At 35.9% G+C, this 18384-nt stretch overlaps 1 protein-coding gene across 1 annotated transcript in view; it reads right to left on the bottom strand.

Annotated features, from left to right (window-relative positions):
• Positions 1-5038: 5038 nt before the first annotated feature.
• The window catches only part of LOC149791656 (activin receptor type-2B-like), a 54035-nt gene continuing 40689 nt past the window's right edge, over positions 5039-18384 (bottom strand). Inside the window, exon 6 of the mRNA XM_089970210.1 lies at positions 5039-17204. Coding sequence (XP_089826336.1) covers positions 17013-17204 — 192 coding nt within the window. The 3' untranslated portion in view covers positions 5039-17012. The remainder of the gene's footprint in view (positions 17205-18384) is intronic.

Raw genomic sequence — 18384 nt, 5'->3', positions numbered from 1 at the left:
GAAGAAGGCATATCATCTTTACTTCGGATGCAAGGCTGGTGACCAAGACAAGCCTTGGGCTCCGCATATATGCTGTGCTACATGTACAACACAGCTTTCACAGTGGTTGAATTGCAAAAGGTCATCAATGCCGTTTGCAGTCCCAATGGTGTGGAGAGAGCCAAGCAACCACCTAAATGACTGTTACTTCTGCTTGGTTCCTCCTCTTTCCGGCGGAATAACGAAGCGAAAGAAGTCGAGAATAGTCTACCCAAACATTCCGTCTGCATTGAGACCAGTTCCACATGGTGAGGGACTTCCTATTCCAGAACCTCCAGCAGAATATTCTCTTGATTCATCTGACGAAGACAAAGGTGAGTCGACCTGTTCTTCTCCTGGTCCATCAGCATGCAGTGATCCAGATTTTCACTGTGGTGCATCATCAACCCCACACAGAATAACACAGGAAGAACTAAATGACCTGATTCGTGATTTGGACTTATCAAAGAACAAGGCAGAATTGCTAGGATCAAGACTCCAACAATGGAATCTTCTAGAAGAAGATGTCACAATTACTGCATATCGAAAGCGCCACCAGCAATTGGAGCCTTTCTTCAGAAAGGAAAGTAATCTGATATTCTGTTCCGATATTGAGGGCCTCATGAATGCTTTAAAAATCACTCATGACCCACAAGAATGGAGACTATTTGTGGACTCTTCGAAACTGAGTCTCAAGGCTGTGCTTTTGCACAATGGAAACATTCTTCCATCTATTCCAGTAGCGTATGCTGTCCACATGAAAGAGACATACGATAACTTAAGGCAGCTACTGAATTCCATTGAGTATAACAAGTACAGCTGGCACCTCTGTGGTGATTTGAAGGTAGTTGCCCTTTTAATGGGACTGCAGCAAGGATATACAAAATACATGTGTTTCTTATGCGAGTGGGATAGCCGAGCAAGGGAAATGCACTACATGAGGAAGGAATGGACTCACAGGCAGAATGTAGCCATTGGAGAGAAGAATATCCAACACCCAGCTCTGGTTGAGGCTCAGAAAATCTTGCTACCACCCCTTCACATCAAACTAGGTTTGATGAAGAACTTCGTGAAAGCCATTGACCGGACTTTGCCAGCATTCCGATACCTGCATGAAAAATTCCCTCGACTCAGCGAAGCAAAGATTAAAGTGGGAGTTTTTGTGGGTCCTCAGATTCGAGAGCTTTTCAAAGATGACCGGTTCAACAACTTGCTGGAAGGTGACGCGAAACAAGCATGGAATGCTTTTCGCCTAGTTTCTACAAACTTCCTCGGAAATGTTAGGGCAGAAAACTATAAGGAACTAGTAGAAGACATGTTGATGAAGTATAAGAAACTTGGCTGCAATATGTCTCTAAAGATTCACTTCCTTCATTCCCATTTGGATTTCTTTCCTAGCAACTGTGGTATTGTTAGTGATGAACACGGCGAACGTTTTCATCAAGATATCGCAACAATGGAACAAAGATACCAGGGAAAATGGTCCACTACAATGCTGGCTGACTACTGCTGGACACTCCTCAGAGATGCTCCCGAACAGCTGTACAAGAGACAGGCGAAGAAATCTAAGATGTAGTCAATGACTTGATTTTTTATAGGTAGGCTATTACAGTTGACCTTTTACTATTGGAATGCATTTCGTTATGTAAACATTAATTTCTTGCAGATTACAAAAAAACTAGAGCCAATTTTGCAATTTGACTGTCATATTCGTGTTCAGCACATAAAAATTGATAAGAATTGACTAATTTTATTTCAGTAACATGACTTTTGTAAAAATTTGTTGTCCAGTGTTATTATAACTATAACTTACTACTAACACGTTTCTCTGTTTTTCTATTCCTACTCACAGCATGATGAATCACAATAAAAAGTATTAATTATAACTGACCTACAACATTAAAAGTATAAGGTGGCTTAAATCCCAGCCATCAGGGCCCGCTGCAAAATGCGGCAACATATGGATTATAAATTAGCTAGTAAACAAAAATAACAACCCAAAATTATACATATAAGGTGGCTAAAAACCCAAGCCATCAGTGCCAGCCACACAAGGTGGCACCAAAATATATAATTAGGAATTATGACCCCACAATAGTGAACTATCAGGTGACTAAAAACCCAGTCATCAGGACCCCCCCCCCCCCCCGCACAAGGCGGAAACAATAACTATTAGCATAGAAACACCAAATATCACTCACTTAAATAACTTCTCCCCTAAAAAAAAAGATTAGGAGATTCATCCTGCTATCTATATCTATACTCTTCCTACAAACAGCACAAAATGATTTTCCAAACTCTAAATACGGCAAACGACGTCTTTACTATTCGAAAAATGGGGGAAAAGAATAGATACCGGATGTAGGGTGCGACCCTATGCTGAGCCTGATCCTCCTTTACCACCTCCGGACATGTACTAACTAGGTGAGTGCGTGTGGACCATTCCCACCCACTTTTAGTCTCGTGAGACATAAATGTCTCGAAATCGGACCAATCTAATAGCACTTTATAAGAGCATCAATGCGTTGGGGGAAGTGGCACGATACCTTCACCCTCGAAACAATCAAATATTCCCAAACAGGAAATAAATCAGTCGTGCATGCCCGAAAGGGCGACATACGACTTTAATTAAATTCGTTAATTAGTTGGGTCATGAAAGTTTGGGTATTATCCTTCACGTCTGTACTTGACAGTCTGGCTACCAGTCAGCGACGAACAAAGCAGTAAGCAAGTAATGCAAACAGCAATGGAGCTAGCGACGAAGATAATTCCCGCCCAAGCGTTGAGCACACTACGAGGCCTTGATATCTTAGTAGACTCTGGTTGCAGCTTAACAGCACAGGAATAAAGAACAACATTTCTCTTAATATGGGACAAACAAATTAAAGTAAGGAAAAGGCCCAGGAGACGAAGAGGTGGAAAAAAGCAGCAACGACATTGGGAGCAACATATGCACACCCAGTCATTGCGCAGCCCGCCATTAACGACGTAACAAGAAAATAAACCTCAGCAAAGGTTCCTAGTCATGAGACTAGAAGTGCTTGAGTGTACAAAGAAGGCATGCAATTTCATCAATGCTGTCAAATATCTAGCCTAGAGAACTCTAAAAACCAGAAAGCCAAGAACGAGTCAGAATCCTCACCCAGTTCTATCATCAGCCATGGCAACAATATCCCCTTTCCAGTCTGGTGGAAGCTGCTGCCAGAATTACACGGATATGAGGCGTTCCGTGTACAGAGCAGCGAAGAAACACGAAGCGCAGCAGAATACGGAAAAGAAGACCTATATGGAACTTTCACACTGCCTTTATAAAAACAGCCATTTTAAGGGCTATCAAAATGCCTCATTCTTTCAGGGATTCAATTTTGACTTGGAATCCCAATTCGATTAAACCACAAATACTGGTATGATCCTTTATTCATCATTCAAAATTTACACCGATACCTGATATTGATGAAACTTTTATTTTCTCGCTTAGACAAATTATATACGTAAAAGTAGGGTACTACATTATGTACACTATATACTTGTTAAGTTGGATTGTTAGGTGATAGGAAAATGCTATCCTACTTAATATTACATAACTCTAAATACAATTGTGGCTAATACAGAACTGGCTAAAGGGAATCCCAATAATTATAAAACGGGGAAGAATTTCACATAAAGTATGCCATGGCATTTCAGGTACGTTCCGGGGACATTTGTTCCTCCCTTCTGAATTCTCTCTGCCTGCTCGGACATTGAAAGACAAGTATGTGGGCCGATCCCCACTCGTCTATAAATCGGGTGTCCCGATGAACGTGTAGGCACGGAACCGGGGTGATGTCATAAGACGTCTTATCCTGCAAGTAATACAGACACACAGACATATATTTACCTCAAGTGCATGTTGGGTCCAATCCCACTTGGGATAGCCTTTCATACAGGTCAAAAGGGACATATTGTCCCACGACCTGTCGGCTAATCAAATAGCACCCTATGAGTGCATTAATGCGTTGGGGGGAAGTGACAACATTCACTCACCCTCGAAACAGTCAATCAGCCCCAAATGGGGCATTAACCAGTCGTGCATGCTCATAAGGGCGAATACGACTAATTTAAAATGACCAACCGACCAGTCTGGCTACCATTATTCCGTCTATAGACACAGAGAGGGCAGGACAGGAGTATCAGAGGCTCATGAATGGGTGAAGACGGGAAAAGCAGGTAAAGCGCGCTTCACACAGGAGATTCCATTCCATTCCATTTAGGCAGTGGACACGGAGAGCAGGATCGGCTTACCAGGAGGGGTGTCAAGGTCATAAGCAGGAAAAACGTGCGCTCAGGAATACAGAACAAAGAATGTGTCCATAGCACAGAATAAAGAACAAAAACGAACAAGAATATTCTGCTCGCTGTACAACCGTTCACCAAATGCCAAAGATAAGATTTCACTGGAAAGGCACAGAGACATGAGGAAGCAGTCAACACGAGGAAGCTCAGAAAAATGTTAGGCAGCCAGTGATATGACACACCACCAGAACCATGTCTGTAAACCGGTGTAGAACACCACTAGCTGTACCAAAGAAAGACGTGGCACCATAGAAGTTTAAACGGACGGCATAACAGTAGGTGGTCTGCTATCTGATATGTCCTCAAAAGGTCCCACAACCTTTTTTGACTGGGATTTCCATTGACCCTAAAATTCATGTCCCTAAAGGGTCCCACAACCTTTTTGACTGGGATTTCCATTGTCCCCGAAGGGTCCCACTATACTACTAGCAGTCCTGATTTGAAAAGATTCAGATTAAATTTTATGAAGTTTCTTGATATCCATCATGTCTATTATTTTTCCCTTGCATGAAGAAAAATTGACTTGCGCTTTTGAACAGTTTAATTGTGCTCTAAAAATGTATAAACTTTATGGCACTAGCTATTTTTGGAATTGGAGCATAAAGAAGCATTCAGTATATGATAGTATATATAGAGATAATAGGTCGTATAACGAATCCAACCTGGGTTTTAAAATACAAACAATAGATAGCAATCAGTAGGATTTTATTGTTCACAATACTATATCAGAATGTATAATATCAGAAACATATACAAAGTATAACTTATGGACACCCGTCATTTTTCCCTAGATGTAACCAAAATGATATTTATTATAATTTATAATTCGTATGACCTGAAAATGCTCCAGATTCACAAAAATGTTACATAAACTGCCTTAACAACTGTTAAAACTGTACATTTCTAAATGTATATGAATTTTTATCAAGTTGAGGACATTACAAAAAAAAAAAAAACGTGATTATAAATATTAATTCTGATCAGTAAAGAAATAATTCTGAATAATAATTGATTTAATGAAGACAAAGTGGCAAAAATACTGTAAACAAATTAACATGGCTACCAAAACCATAATTGAAGCAATGAACTTAACTGGACACATTAACTGATGTTTTTGTATGACATCTACTTTAACAGATACTGCATGTATTTTTTTGCACAATCAAAGGACCAGAAAAATACAGACATGAAATGTACATTTTCAAATATGATACAGCCTTTTTTTGCATCATGATAAATTTACAATTAATAAAAAAACATACAGGTACTAAGTACACCACTCATCAACTGTGAAACATTTATCTACTGGGCGTAGTCCTTAATTAAAAACATGGTACTTTTTTCCATCCAGAAAGGGCAATTGCAGAAAAAGATTGCAATGTCTGTACAGGACAAGAGTCTATAAAAATTTTGTGAAGAAGAAAAAACATCCTGAATACTAATGTCTCCAGCAAGCAAAAAAAAAAATCAAAAAAATCCCAGCAGTTTAAAACTGATGCCATTTCTCAGTAGTTTAAAATAGAATTTAGATTTATTTACAATTTTTTTACTTAACAATCTGAAACTTGTCTCTTTACAATTTTCAGAATACACATTAGTTATGACAGCAATTTATTATTGCAAAATGAAATACAAACAATGGCCAGCATTCATTATATATCCAGTGTTACCAACTTGTTTTTTTTAAATATTTTTATATGTCTTGCAGACTAATGCATTTCCTTGTGTAGACAGTGCATTCAAGTACCAACATCATAGACATAGAACTTTGTTATTATGCAACAACAAATCTGGACTACTGCTTTGGCACAAATCTGGCCCATCCTTTTTGTACACCCTGATCTGATGGCATATTACACAACAGATCTGGGCTATGCATGCTGTTTATAAACCCTGATCTTATGGCATATTACACAACAGATCTGGGCTATGCATGCTGTTTGTAGACCTGATCTGATGGCATATTACATAACAGATCTGGGCTATGCATGCTATTTGTAGACCCGAGCTGATGGCATATTATACAACAGATCTGGGCTATGCATGCTGTTCGTAAACCCTGATCTGATGGCATATTACACAACAGATCTGGGCTATGCATGCTGTTTGTAAACCCTGATCTACTGGCATATTACACAACAGATATGGGCTATGCATGCCATTTTTAGACCTGATCTGATGGCATATTACAAAACACATCCGGGCCATGCATACTGTCTGTAAACCCTGATCTCAAAACATATTACACAAAAACAAATCTTGACCATATATGTCGTTTTTACACTCTGATTTGATGTCTTGTTATGCAATGGCTATGAATGCTTTTTGTACACCCTGAGCTCACGACATAAATGTATGTTGTCTGAAACCCCTGATCCAACCACACATTCTACAACAATAGATCTGACTTGTGTATGCAATTTGTACTTCATATCATGTGAACAAATACAGTATATCTCACAGTTGATGGGCGAAAATAAGACAATTAAAATTGAGGTCTGGGATAAACTGGCTCTAGACAAAAAATTGTCATGACCTGAGAATATCTCCACATTACAACACAAGAAAACTTTGTGTAAATCAGCTTTCCTTTCACCACCAGCTGAACTAACAGTGTAAAATACATGTCATCCTAAAAATAACCAAGACATAAAATATCATCACAGTCTAATTTTCTGATGCTTAAAACCATGAATCTTAAAATAGTCTAAATCATATTAAAAATTTAACCAAAAATTTAAAAATGTCCCTTCTCTCATTCTTAAAAAAAAGATACTAAAAAAATTTGTATGATAATAAGTTGTCTGCAAAAAGTTTGTGACTATGAAAGGTTGACTACACTGGTCACACAGCCCAACAACCTTTCAATACCTGATATGACAATGCATTATGTTTATCATGAGAGTATATCTATATATGTATCAAGTCGTATCACAAAACACAGGTGCCCCAAGTTTTCTTTAAGAATTGTTTTTTTTTATATGAGTTCAGGCATTATTTGATCCCCACTGACAAATAAATACAAACTATACAATTTTATCCCTATCCAATTAACCAGTAATACAATGAAAACTGTGTGACCTGTAGGATGGTAAACATCTTTATACATCATAACTGCTATTTCACATGATAATTTTATCCCGATCCTTTAAACCAGAAATAAAATGACTCTTTTGTGACCATAAATGACATTCCTGTAGGATGGTAAACATCTTACATTGTGACTGCTATTTCACATTACAGTTTTATCCACATCCTTTTAACCAGTAACAAAATCAACCATGAATGACATTCCTTTAAGATGGCAGACATCTGACATTTTGACTGCTCCTTCACATTACAGTTTTATCCACATCGTTTTCACCAGTAAAATAAACCCTGAACGATATTTCTGTAGGATGGTAAACATAGTTTTACATTCTAATGGCTATTTAAGATTTTTATTACCACATCATGCACAGCAGAATAAAACATGTCTGATCAGACATTCTATACAGACAACAATTAAGATCAGGACTTGATTCATGCAAATACTATTGCTTAAACAAGTAGTCAATTTTTAAAAAAACACATACCCCCCCAAAAAATAAAACTAAACTCAATAAGGCATATTCCATCATGAGTGATTCATGTCCTCATACAAATATTTTGCACTTTCAAGCAAATTTCTTCATAGAAGAATTTTCTAATGTGTTTTTACAGTGGATAACAGATGTTCAATAAATTTTTTATAAAACTTGCTTTTAATTCGTACTGTGTAGGTAGTATGGTGCTGATGTGCCATTAAACCAGATACATGCAATAAAATGAACTTTAAAATTCCATCTGTGACAAAAAGTTAAATTCACTGCAAAAATGTCATATATAAAGGGCTCCATCTTATAACGAAAAGGGACTAGAATGGCTACAACTAATAGAAAAATTAAGTAGTCTCAAAATACTTCAGCAGAAGTGTAAAGACAAAATCTCTTCTTCTGAGCCTTGATTACATAAATCAATATTTGCCTGTTGTAAAAGTTGATTTAAAAAACCCAGAGAAACTATTGATGAAATTAAATTAACCATTCTGGCCCCCTTTTTTTTTTGCTCCCTTAAAGACTACCTTCAGAGGGCAGTTAAATTTCCTGTGTCAAAGAGGCATAAAATGAGTCTGTATCAAAGACATACCCAACAAAATTTCATCTTCCTGACTGGAAGACAATAACACTGTACGTCTTATATCAACAGACTTATCCAATCCCAGGCATTATGGGGTTTATGGTTCCACAATGCCACCATTTGCAGCAGCTACTGTGCACATTACTTTGTGCCAGTAGCACAGAAAACCAAGTTCAAAAGCCAGTTTTGGTAACAAGACAAATGTCTACATATATTTCTGGTATTCAAGTTGCTACTGAAGGCATACAATCATTGTTGTATAAAAATAGAATCTCCAGCTATAAAAGATTATATGCCCATCAGTAAGCAAGACTACATGTTTTTTTAAAAACTAAATGCAGTGCCATAGCCGACATTCAAAACAACTAAGAATTTTACAGTAAGTTTCTACTCTATTGTACAATTATATATAAAAACTCTGATGGAGGAGTTATTTCCTGTTATCTTCCAAAATAAACTACATTGTATTAAGAAAAATGTAATGCAAACCTTGTATGTTAAAAGTAAGCTCAGACTGTAAAATATGGCTTTGAGAAATGACAACAACAAAACATGACACAAATTTATCAGCACCAAAATAAGTATGGTTTAAAGTGTTCAATGCTTGTGCAACTTATGCATCAAAACAAACAGTGAACTATGCATATCAGAGGTATTTTCAAACTGATCTTAACAATGTGCAATAAATTAACAAGGGTTTGATTAGGATATTACTTGACAGTGGATGATTTTTCTGATAACTACCGAGGTAGGGGCAGGTCATTATGGGAAGAATGCACTTTCACCAGTGACTTAACATTACTTGATCCAATTTCTAAAGAGGTTTAACATGCATATTTAATGCCGGTTTTAAACTCAACCTGGAATGTGTGTTACTGATTTAAATGTTTTGAGGGCACAAATTGAAAGATAGCATTATTGAACGGAGTCGTAATGACAGCCCTATCAAAGAAACCACTTTCTAAGGAACCTTTTTCATATGATCAGTGGACTCGTATACATTGAAAAATGTCTAAACTACAGCTATAAGAGAAGGGATATAAACAGATTAACTTCTACTTGAAAACCAAAGACTGGAGAAGATGGGAATTTGAAGGGCCATAACTCTGCTAATGACATGCATTGCTGGAAATCCAACTCGTTCAAGATCAAGTGCTGAAAGTGAAGTACTTTCTTTCCAACCTGTCCACAAAGAAAACTCCTGTTCAAATCTCTATTTTTCAAAATGTAAATTTTGTACAAGTTCATCAATGTAGTTCAAAATATCGAATAAAATGTAGTCAACAAAATCCAAAATAGTTTGCATCTCTGCAAAATGCTCAACGATGATTGTTACAAGTAATAAAAAAAAAAAAACAGTCTCCCAAGGAACTTGCACTCTACTCTCTGAAAAGAATTTCCAGGAACTGAAGAGAAGACCACTGCTACTTACTTTCTGCTGAGTGCTGAAACCATCTGATATTCTAGAGTGGCAAGATTTTCAAATTAGTGTTGTGGCTATACTGGACACAAGATTAGCACCATTTTCATTTAGACCAAACTAGATTTCATTGAAAGGATCAGTGAAAACCTAATGCCAATATGACTATATGGGTAGAAAAAAACAAATTTCCAATATGGCTGTAGTGGCAGGCATAACTGACATAAATTTTGCATTTAATACCAACTAGATATGGTAAACAATCTTTTGGTTAAAACCTTATGTCAATATGACCATCAATTCAAGATTCTTAAAGGTAACCACCATAGGTGGCCACAAACAGACATCAGATTAGTGTCATTTTCATTGAGGACCAAAAAGATATCATAAGAAGTCATTTGGTAAAAATGCATGTAAATATGTCTTTCCATTTAAAAGTAGTGGTGATAAAAGGATATTCACAAAAGCTGCTCATATTTGAGATGGGATTGGCACCATTTCGATTCAGGATCAACTGGACATAATTTAAAGTCTTTTGGTGCAAACCCCATGACAAATACTGGACAAAACATTGGTACCATTTACAGCCAGGACCCAAACTAGACATTACATTAAGCCTTTTAGTGAGATTCCCATGCTGACATGATAATACATTCAGGGAGAAGAGCGTCAACTAGATTAGATGTCTGAGCAACCCCATTTTCATTCAGAGCAAACCAGACCTTGTGATGATGATGTGTGTATAAATTTTCATCCAAGCAGTTTAGGCAGAGTAGCACTAACAAGGTTGTGCAAATGGGCAGATCATAAACAAGCGACGATACCACAAGTTTTCCTGTGCTACAGTCAGTAGAGCTAAAAGGTAAAAATATGAAGTTAATTGTCAAGGGCCACAACTGTGCATAATTAAGTTTATGAAACAAAACCAATAAAGGGCACAACTTGGTTCTGAGACAACGAATGCATCAAACTATCAGAATTGTTCATGGTTCCAATACTATGATGGCTACAAGGATCTCCTGTAGGGGAGATTTAATAGAGATATAAAAAGGGCAGCAACTCTAACAATGCTATTATTGCTACAAGGATTTCCTGTAGAGGAAATTTAATAGAAATGGAAAAAAGTGGCAGCAAATCCAACACAGGAACTGAAAGATGAAACCTTCAATGGCAAATCTACATATAATAAGCAAATCACCAAACAAATTTCGTGCAATTGCTGTATGGGTCATAGAGGTAGCACACGAAAATGTGAAGTTACTATTAAGAGTCACAACTCAATCCAGCCGAGTTAAGACAAAACTGATAAAAGGTGAAACACTTCTTGATCCATGAGACAAGTAACACCATATTTTAAGGATTATTTTTTTTGTTATTCCTTGTACAGTTTTAACACAATGTACATTTAATTAGAAGTCTTTATATTCCTCAAGTTTTAATGTAATTCTTTCCTTTTATATTTCTGAGCTTCACCATTAGTCAGAGGTGCTGAGGTGCAAAACTACTCCATATACAAGCATACTGACTTGTACTCGATTATGTTGATCTTGAACTACTCTGGTTATAAGGTTTTGCTGTAATGATACAATATTAATGAAAAAGGGAAATAACTCCATCAAAATATGATCCAAAAGGATGAAACCTTCAAGAGACACATCTATAATAGGCAATCTGCTTACCAGTTATTTCGAAGAGCTGCAGAGCAATGTTGTGAGCATGAATGGCCATGCAGATGTAGCCATCAAGATAAACTGGATAGAAAGAAAAGTATTACATGGTTCCCACACCTTAATGTAGGACCTTAATTATATTGACCATATTGCCTGCTGTACACTGAACATGTTTAATTACCAGTGCCTCCTAATGTACCATTCGCACATAATAAATCTGTCAGTCCAGCTGATTACCAGAATGACAGGATCCTAAAATACCAGCTTTCATTCTGAGCCTTTGGGAAACTGACTAATATTACAAATATCATTCTGTTGAGATGCTGTTACTGGAAAATAAACTTTACAGCAACTATCATGTAGTTTACAGTTCACTCTTACTGAAAGAAAAGGAAATCCTTCATGGCAAGTTAATATTTCAGTGACATAATTTTAAGTCCCAAGTGAAATGTGCATTTTCTCATTAAAACAATTTTATTTTAAAAAAATGTCCTGGGAAAGTACATATATCTTACCATAACTACCATATATCTTGTGACAGGAAACTTTTTTTCCCCTTTGTCCCAAAAATTTGGAAACTGAAAATATTCACTTGAAAATATTTCCACAAAACTTTCAAAGTGATTAACAACAACCCCTTCATCTCCACCTCATGTTGCACCCAATATGGATTTAAATATTCAATCTTTAATCAGAATGTATTAAATATCTTTATTTTTCTTTCTTTGGTTTGATTTTATTTTGAATAAAACAAATAATTCCAAAGATAAATGCAAACATTTAGAAGTGTGGGTCTTACTCTCACCTATGCAGACATCATACTAACAAAAGCTGCCAACAACCGTACTTGAAAAATTATTGCTCAAATGTGATTATTTAAAGTTATAATAACTTGTATGACTTGAAAAGTTGAGAATTACTTAGCGGGGTTCATTTTCATCTTTATGACAGCAATTATTCTGCTTACCACTGAAATTGATGGGTTATTAAAGCACTTTTAAAGGACATTTAAGGACAAAAATGTAATTCTCAAGCACTACAATTAACTGTATATAAACTAAAGAATACTGATTATGATTGCATTGTCCACAACATTTCAGAATTAAGTACTTTCATTCTTAACCAGCAATAGTGAAATATATTTGGTTAAACTAGGCCTAGAGTAGACACTGAAATTAATGGACTTTGGGAAATGGGGATAGAGGTTGAGTAATCTCATCTACATCAGTTTAGAAGTTGGTAGTCTCCTCTGCCAGACTTTTAGATTCTTAGACTTTTTCCAATTTTGAGCACAAAAAAATTCTAAATTCATTCCTGTTGTTGATAATCCATTCTTTCATTCTTGCCACGGGACTCAAGAACACTGATCTAGCTGATGTCACCCCAGCTCGACAAGTTCCTTGTGATGTTGTTGGTTGTAACTTTAGAGCTAATGTCATTGCAATAAAATTTTCAGCAGAGTTGTCAGATCCTGGCAATCTAATAAATTGTGCTGGTTCATATTTCTTCATCAGTTTTAACTGAATTTAAAAAAAAATACTGGATTCTATAATCAATTTTTTTATTTCATTTAAAGTGCAACAAAACCAGACATGTGATTTTACAACTTTTTTGGTCTGATGGGCCACATTTAGTAGAACTTGCAGTGTTACAGTAACCTCAATTACCATTTCCCAAACATCTTTAGATAAACACAAGAGAGGCCACTTAATTTGTCACATAGCCTTACTTATGTGTATAATGCCCATGGTAATCTATTTTGAAAATATGCTTCCCACTATGGAGTACCTGAGCAAATTTTATCAAGCTTAATGGCCCAATAAACACATCATCAATTAATTCTGCTCAATGAGGTTAAGTATTAAGTGACCCAACCAGAAATCTTGCTGAATACACAAGTGACCCAGCATGGAAATAAAATTTCTGGAAGATCTCGTTCTTATTAGTTCTAAAGGATCTTTTACTATTTTATTTTATATCTGTATCAGTAACTAATGTTGTTCAATGCTGTGCATTTGTTTAAAATTCAATGATTTGAACAAGTTACTGTGACATTTTCATGCACTTTTTTTTGGACCCAATGTCAAACTGAAGCACTTTACAAGGTAAGCAAATTAAAAAACTTATCAAGATTGTGTGAACTTGTGTAATTCTGAAAAGCCACTGACACTGATGTTAGCAGCTTTGTAATTCACACAGTATATAATCAAATGCAAATATCATTTTGCTGGCTTATTTTCAATGTCAAAATGATGAATTGCAATCACATCAAATTTGGATAGTAGCGCCTATTTCTAGTGGCATGTTTAGAGCTGTTTGCTATGGAATTAGTTTTGGTATGCCAGATTGTGCTAAGTTGAATGGAAAACTTAGACGTGTACTCATTAGTAAATAGCCCTTTTCATTTTGCACTCTGCAGTTTTCAAACGACATGATTAGGGATTAGGGGCAAGAAAAGGATTAATTAACCCTTCATGTTAATTAACAAACAAACAAAGGCTTGAAGAAGCTTGCATCGGAGAAAGTGTATGAAAGCTTTCATCATGGAATAAAAAATGATTAAGTGAAATGTCCCCATCTTAAGTGCATTATAAAAATATATTTTAAAAAAATGCAGGTGACTCAATATATACAGTAATTATGGTAATATATGGAATAATCATTTAAAAATTTCATTCCTGGCTTATATTTCAAAGAATAAAAATATGACAGTGAAAATGTTTAATTTTTAAAATAAAAACCATTTCTTTTGATTCCATGTATCATAGGGCATTTTTTAATTTCCCATTTATTGATCATGAACAGATTTTATTCGCTTTAATTCTACTTTTTTTATGAATGTATTTACTGTCATTTTAATGTCCAGTTATGCTAATGTTGAAATGACTTGAAAAAGGAAAAACAAATGTTATAAATGGGCACAGCCAGTTGAATATATACAGGTAGTTACAATTATATGATAAATCTAAACTCACTCACTTATTCCAAAAAAACACAAGCATCTTGTCCAAGTTAAGAAACAGACTTGCCCTAAACTGAACAGCATGGTAAAAATAAGATTTGGACACAATATAGAATCTTGTCTGTGAAATCGAAATTCAGGGTTCTGACAACAAAAAAAACGATGAGGCAGACACAATACAAACCACCAAAAATGAGGTGATCCCCAAAATCTTGCTGCTGCATAAAATGCACCAGTGAAAACTGTACCAGACCATCATGATTTATGCTGTTCAAATCAACTCAGGAGTATAACAAACAGTGAAAACTGTACCAGACCATCATGATTTATGCTGTTCAAAACTCAGGAGTATAACAAACAGCATACACCCTGACCGACCGGGCATCATGTGACAGAGCTGGATGCATATTAAACTAAGACAAATATGGTAACAAATCCAAAAGGTTTTAAACAGTCTCACACAAAATCTTTACATTCAATCATATCACTCTCAAAAACACACAATATACATGCCCTTTTAAACTATTTTATCTATATTACAACAGTAAAAACAAATGAGGTCTGTTATGTCAAAATAAATTCCAATTCATCATTTTCTCAGAGGCCAGAAATCTAATGCACCTAATATACTGATTGCCAGGAGGCAGGATGACATAATAATTTTAAACAGCGAGTCTAAAATGAGAATATGCTTGGACTATTGTATTGCTATACAAAGGTATGCTGGGTAATTTTGGTCATGAAAACAAGAGGTCCAGGAGAAATGTATTCCAATGCATTTGACCAATTCAAGCTTCATCAACTTTAATGCTTTCATTCATATCTGATGGTACATCAACATCATGCATCACCTATTTAAGACCATTCTTGCCAGAATCTTTTGTCATAGCTGGTCATTTTCTGTTAAGCATTTTATTTAATGCATAAAGATGTATAAATGTTTTTCCAGTATTAAGAGATGCCATATTTGATGGCAGATTGCCACTGTTTGTAAAATCTTGAAAGCCATTCATGCAAGGATGCTGTATCAAATTTGGTCGAAATTGGTCTAGTGGGTTTGAGAAGTTTCAAACAGCAATTGTTGATGAATGCAAAGACACATGGCCATACCATAAGCTCACTTACGGCCAGGTGATCTAAAATGTCACCCATACAAGGATGTGGTCAAATTTGAACAAATTCTGCCGTGCATTTGGTTTTTTTCTTCGGATGTTTCAACTTTTTTGCATTAGTAATGGTATTCGAAATTGAAAACTGCAACTGTTAAAGGAAGACATGACGTGATGCACAAAGGATGAATGACCATACCTAAAGCACATCTGTAACAAAGGTCAGCTAGTCAGCATTCATGTCTGGATCAACAATTTCTTATTTCCAAATTCAATATTTCTTACGACGTCAAGTATGTCATACACGTTTTACTCAGCTGGCAAAATAATATCTGATAAAATATTGTGATGACATTTTATCATAGTATCATGCTCTACACTGATGCAAAAATAATCAGAAGAAGCTGTTTTGTCACCTGCTCCATTTCATATACCAGTCATGCACTGACTCCGGCCTCCTTTCATTCTTGATTTGAATCTAATATTGAGGTAATGTGACTTTTCAGAAATGAAGCAATTTTGCAAATGACATTACAATGGCAATTCAACAGGAAAACCTGTGTAACTGTCTACAATAGTACATTTATCTCACAATCAGCAGTGGAGGTGCAGGGGGGTGGGGGTGCTACTTTTTGTCTTCGGCTTTTATCCTGATGATTGCCAACAACTGCAGCTATGGTAGGGAAAATTAGGGAGAGTAAATGCAAAACAAACCACAACAAAAAAAACATTTTGTTTTCTCAGTCTGAGACCACTAATTGTTTCTCTGAGTATAAACAGTTTATGTTTATGTTAACATATAAAACTAAGTAAATAACACCAGCACAAACTGCTAAATATTGAAATTTCTAACAACTAGCATCGTCTCCAGATGTTTTCTGTACCTCCTTTCATGCATGAAACAACAATGATGTGCTGCTCCATTCATTGCAGGCCCAGCAGGTTTCATGGCACAGAGCGTTAGTTTAATGTACATGTGGTCATCTAGTTTTCAGTCGCAATGGCATTCCTGTTGCTGTTGTACACCTTATTGTTAGTTATTCCTAGCATAACAAGCCAGGTACATCTGATATGGAAATACTCAAAGGGAAAGATAAAGAAAAAGAAGGGCCGGTACTTGTATAGCAATTACCCTATATTTCTAATAAAGTTTTAAGAGAAAGGAGAGGTATACGACTAAATGCTGCTGTGAGGACAAATTTCTTTCTTGTGGCCAGCAATCTTTATAATGAACACTACACCAAAGATGCTCCTTGCACGGGGAGTTATTAATATCCAGTAAAAGCACTGCAGTTTGCTGGTGTTTATGAACTGCTTGTGAGAACACCAGCATCACAAGATCCCTACAAGTTAGGTTCTTTTGAAGGTATCAGTGGACTTGTGTTGATGATCAGTGGGGTCTGCTGATTGCTCTGTGCGATGTTGACATTACGACTGAGTTGCATGATGCGTTCCTGAACACAGCCTGCCGAGAGACGTGCCTCTGCATCATGATCCCAGCACTCTTCCATGGTGGAGATGACTCCTTCCAGACCCTGACAGGCAGAAAGAAATACATGAATTAAACTGATGAATGTAATGATCTACTTTTTTTAAAACCAAATATCTTGATTCAAAGTAAATTATTTTTTTCTTATTGAAACAAAACCATCACTCCACTGTCTACCAAAATGGTTCTCATCCTTTTTTTTGCCACGACCATAAAAAAAATTCTGAGCTTCACTACCTTGTTTTTTGTTTTCACCATCCTAAAAAACCTCACTACCCAGATTTAGACTGTAACCTGTTAGTTGGGAACCAATAGTTTACCATGTGAACCCAAAGCATGAAATGGCTTCAGATGAAAATCTCATTATAACAGAATAAATTTTTTTAACCCCGTGTAATGTAAATTGCACATGTCACTTTTTTTTAGATACGGCAAAAATAATAAATCGTTAATAATGCATGAATTTAAAACTCAAAGAATCACAGCTGCATTCTTTAGACATGTAAATAGCTCAGCTTTGTTTACTGCTCATAATTGTTTGCAAAATCCATAACCATACAAATGAAAATGCAAAATGTAGTCGGTGATGTAGGAACTACCCATTTAAATCGACACAATTCAAAGTACCATATTTTCCAGCCTACAAGTCAATACTTTTTTTTAGCTGTAACTTGGGACTTCATCTTTTACTTCAAATTGATTAATATATGGATTAAATCACCAAAATTGCTTCAAGTACTGGTGATGCTCTGAGTGAGATGCAAATAGGCAAAAATCAAACACAGTTCACAAAACTGTACCAATTATTGTTTAGTTACCATGTCAATATACTTTTCATAAACCAATATCACTGCTTCTATATTAAAATCATTTTCATTCATTTGTATATGCTTGTATTTCCTGATTTACAACATCAAATAAAAAAACAGAAAGATTAAAAAATGCACTATGCAAACGCAGCATAGCACACTCATGGTCAATACCTGACACCACACTTATGCAAAGCATATCATTTGTTTCAATTTTAAAAAAATCTGAAAAGATGTTGCTTTAATCTTATTTTTTTAAACCACAACTCATTATTCCTGTCTACATTTTAGACAAAGGTCAACTGACAATGGATTTAACAGGATTTTATTTGACGCATCTGAGTGATTACCGGTACATCTTTTTCATGATATAATTGAGCCAACAATGGGATATAATCCGATCAGATTAAAAGCAGA

This window comes from Sinohyriopsis cumingii, chromosome 9, assembly GCF_028554795.1.
Source record: "Sinohyriopsis cumingii isolate HCF-2022 chromosome 9, ASM2855479v2, whole genome shotgun sequence".
In the NCBI taxonomy this organism is placed as follows: domain Eukaryota; kingdom Metazoa; phylum Mollusca; class Bivalvia; order Unionida; family Unionidae; genus Sinohyriopsis; species Sinohyriopsis cumingii.
This window is presented reverse-complemented; position numbering and strand designations above follow the sequence as displayed.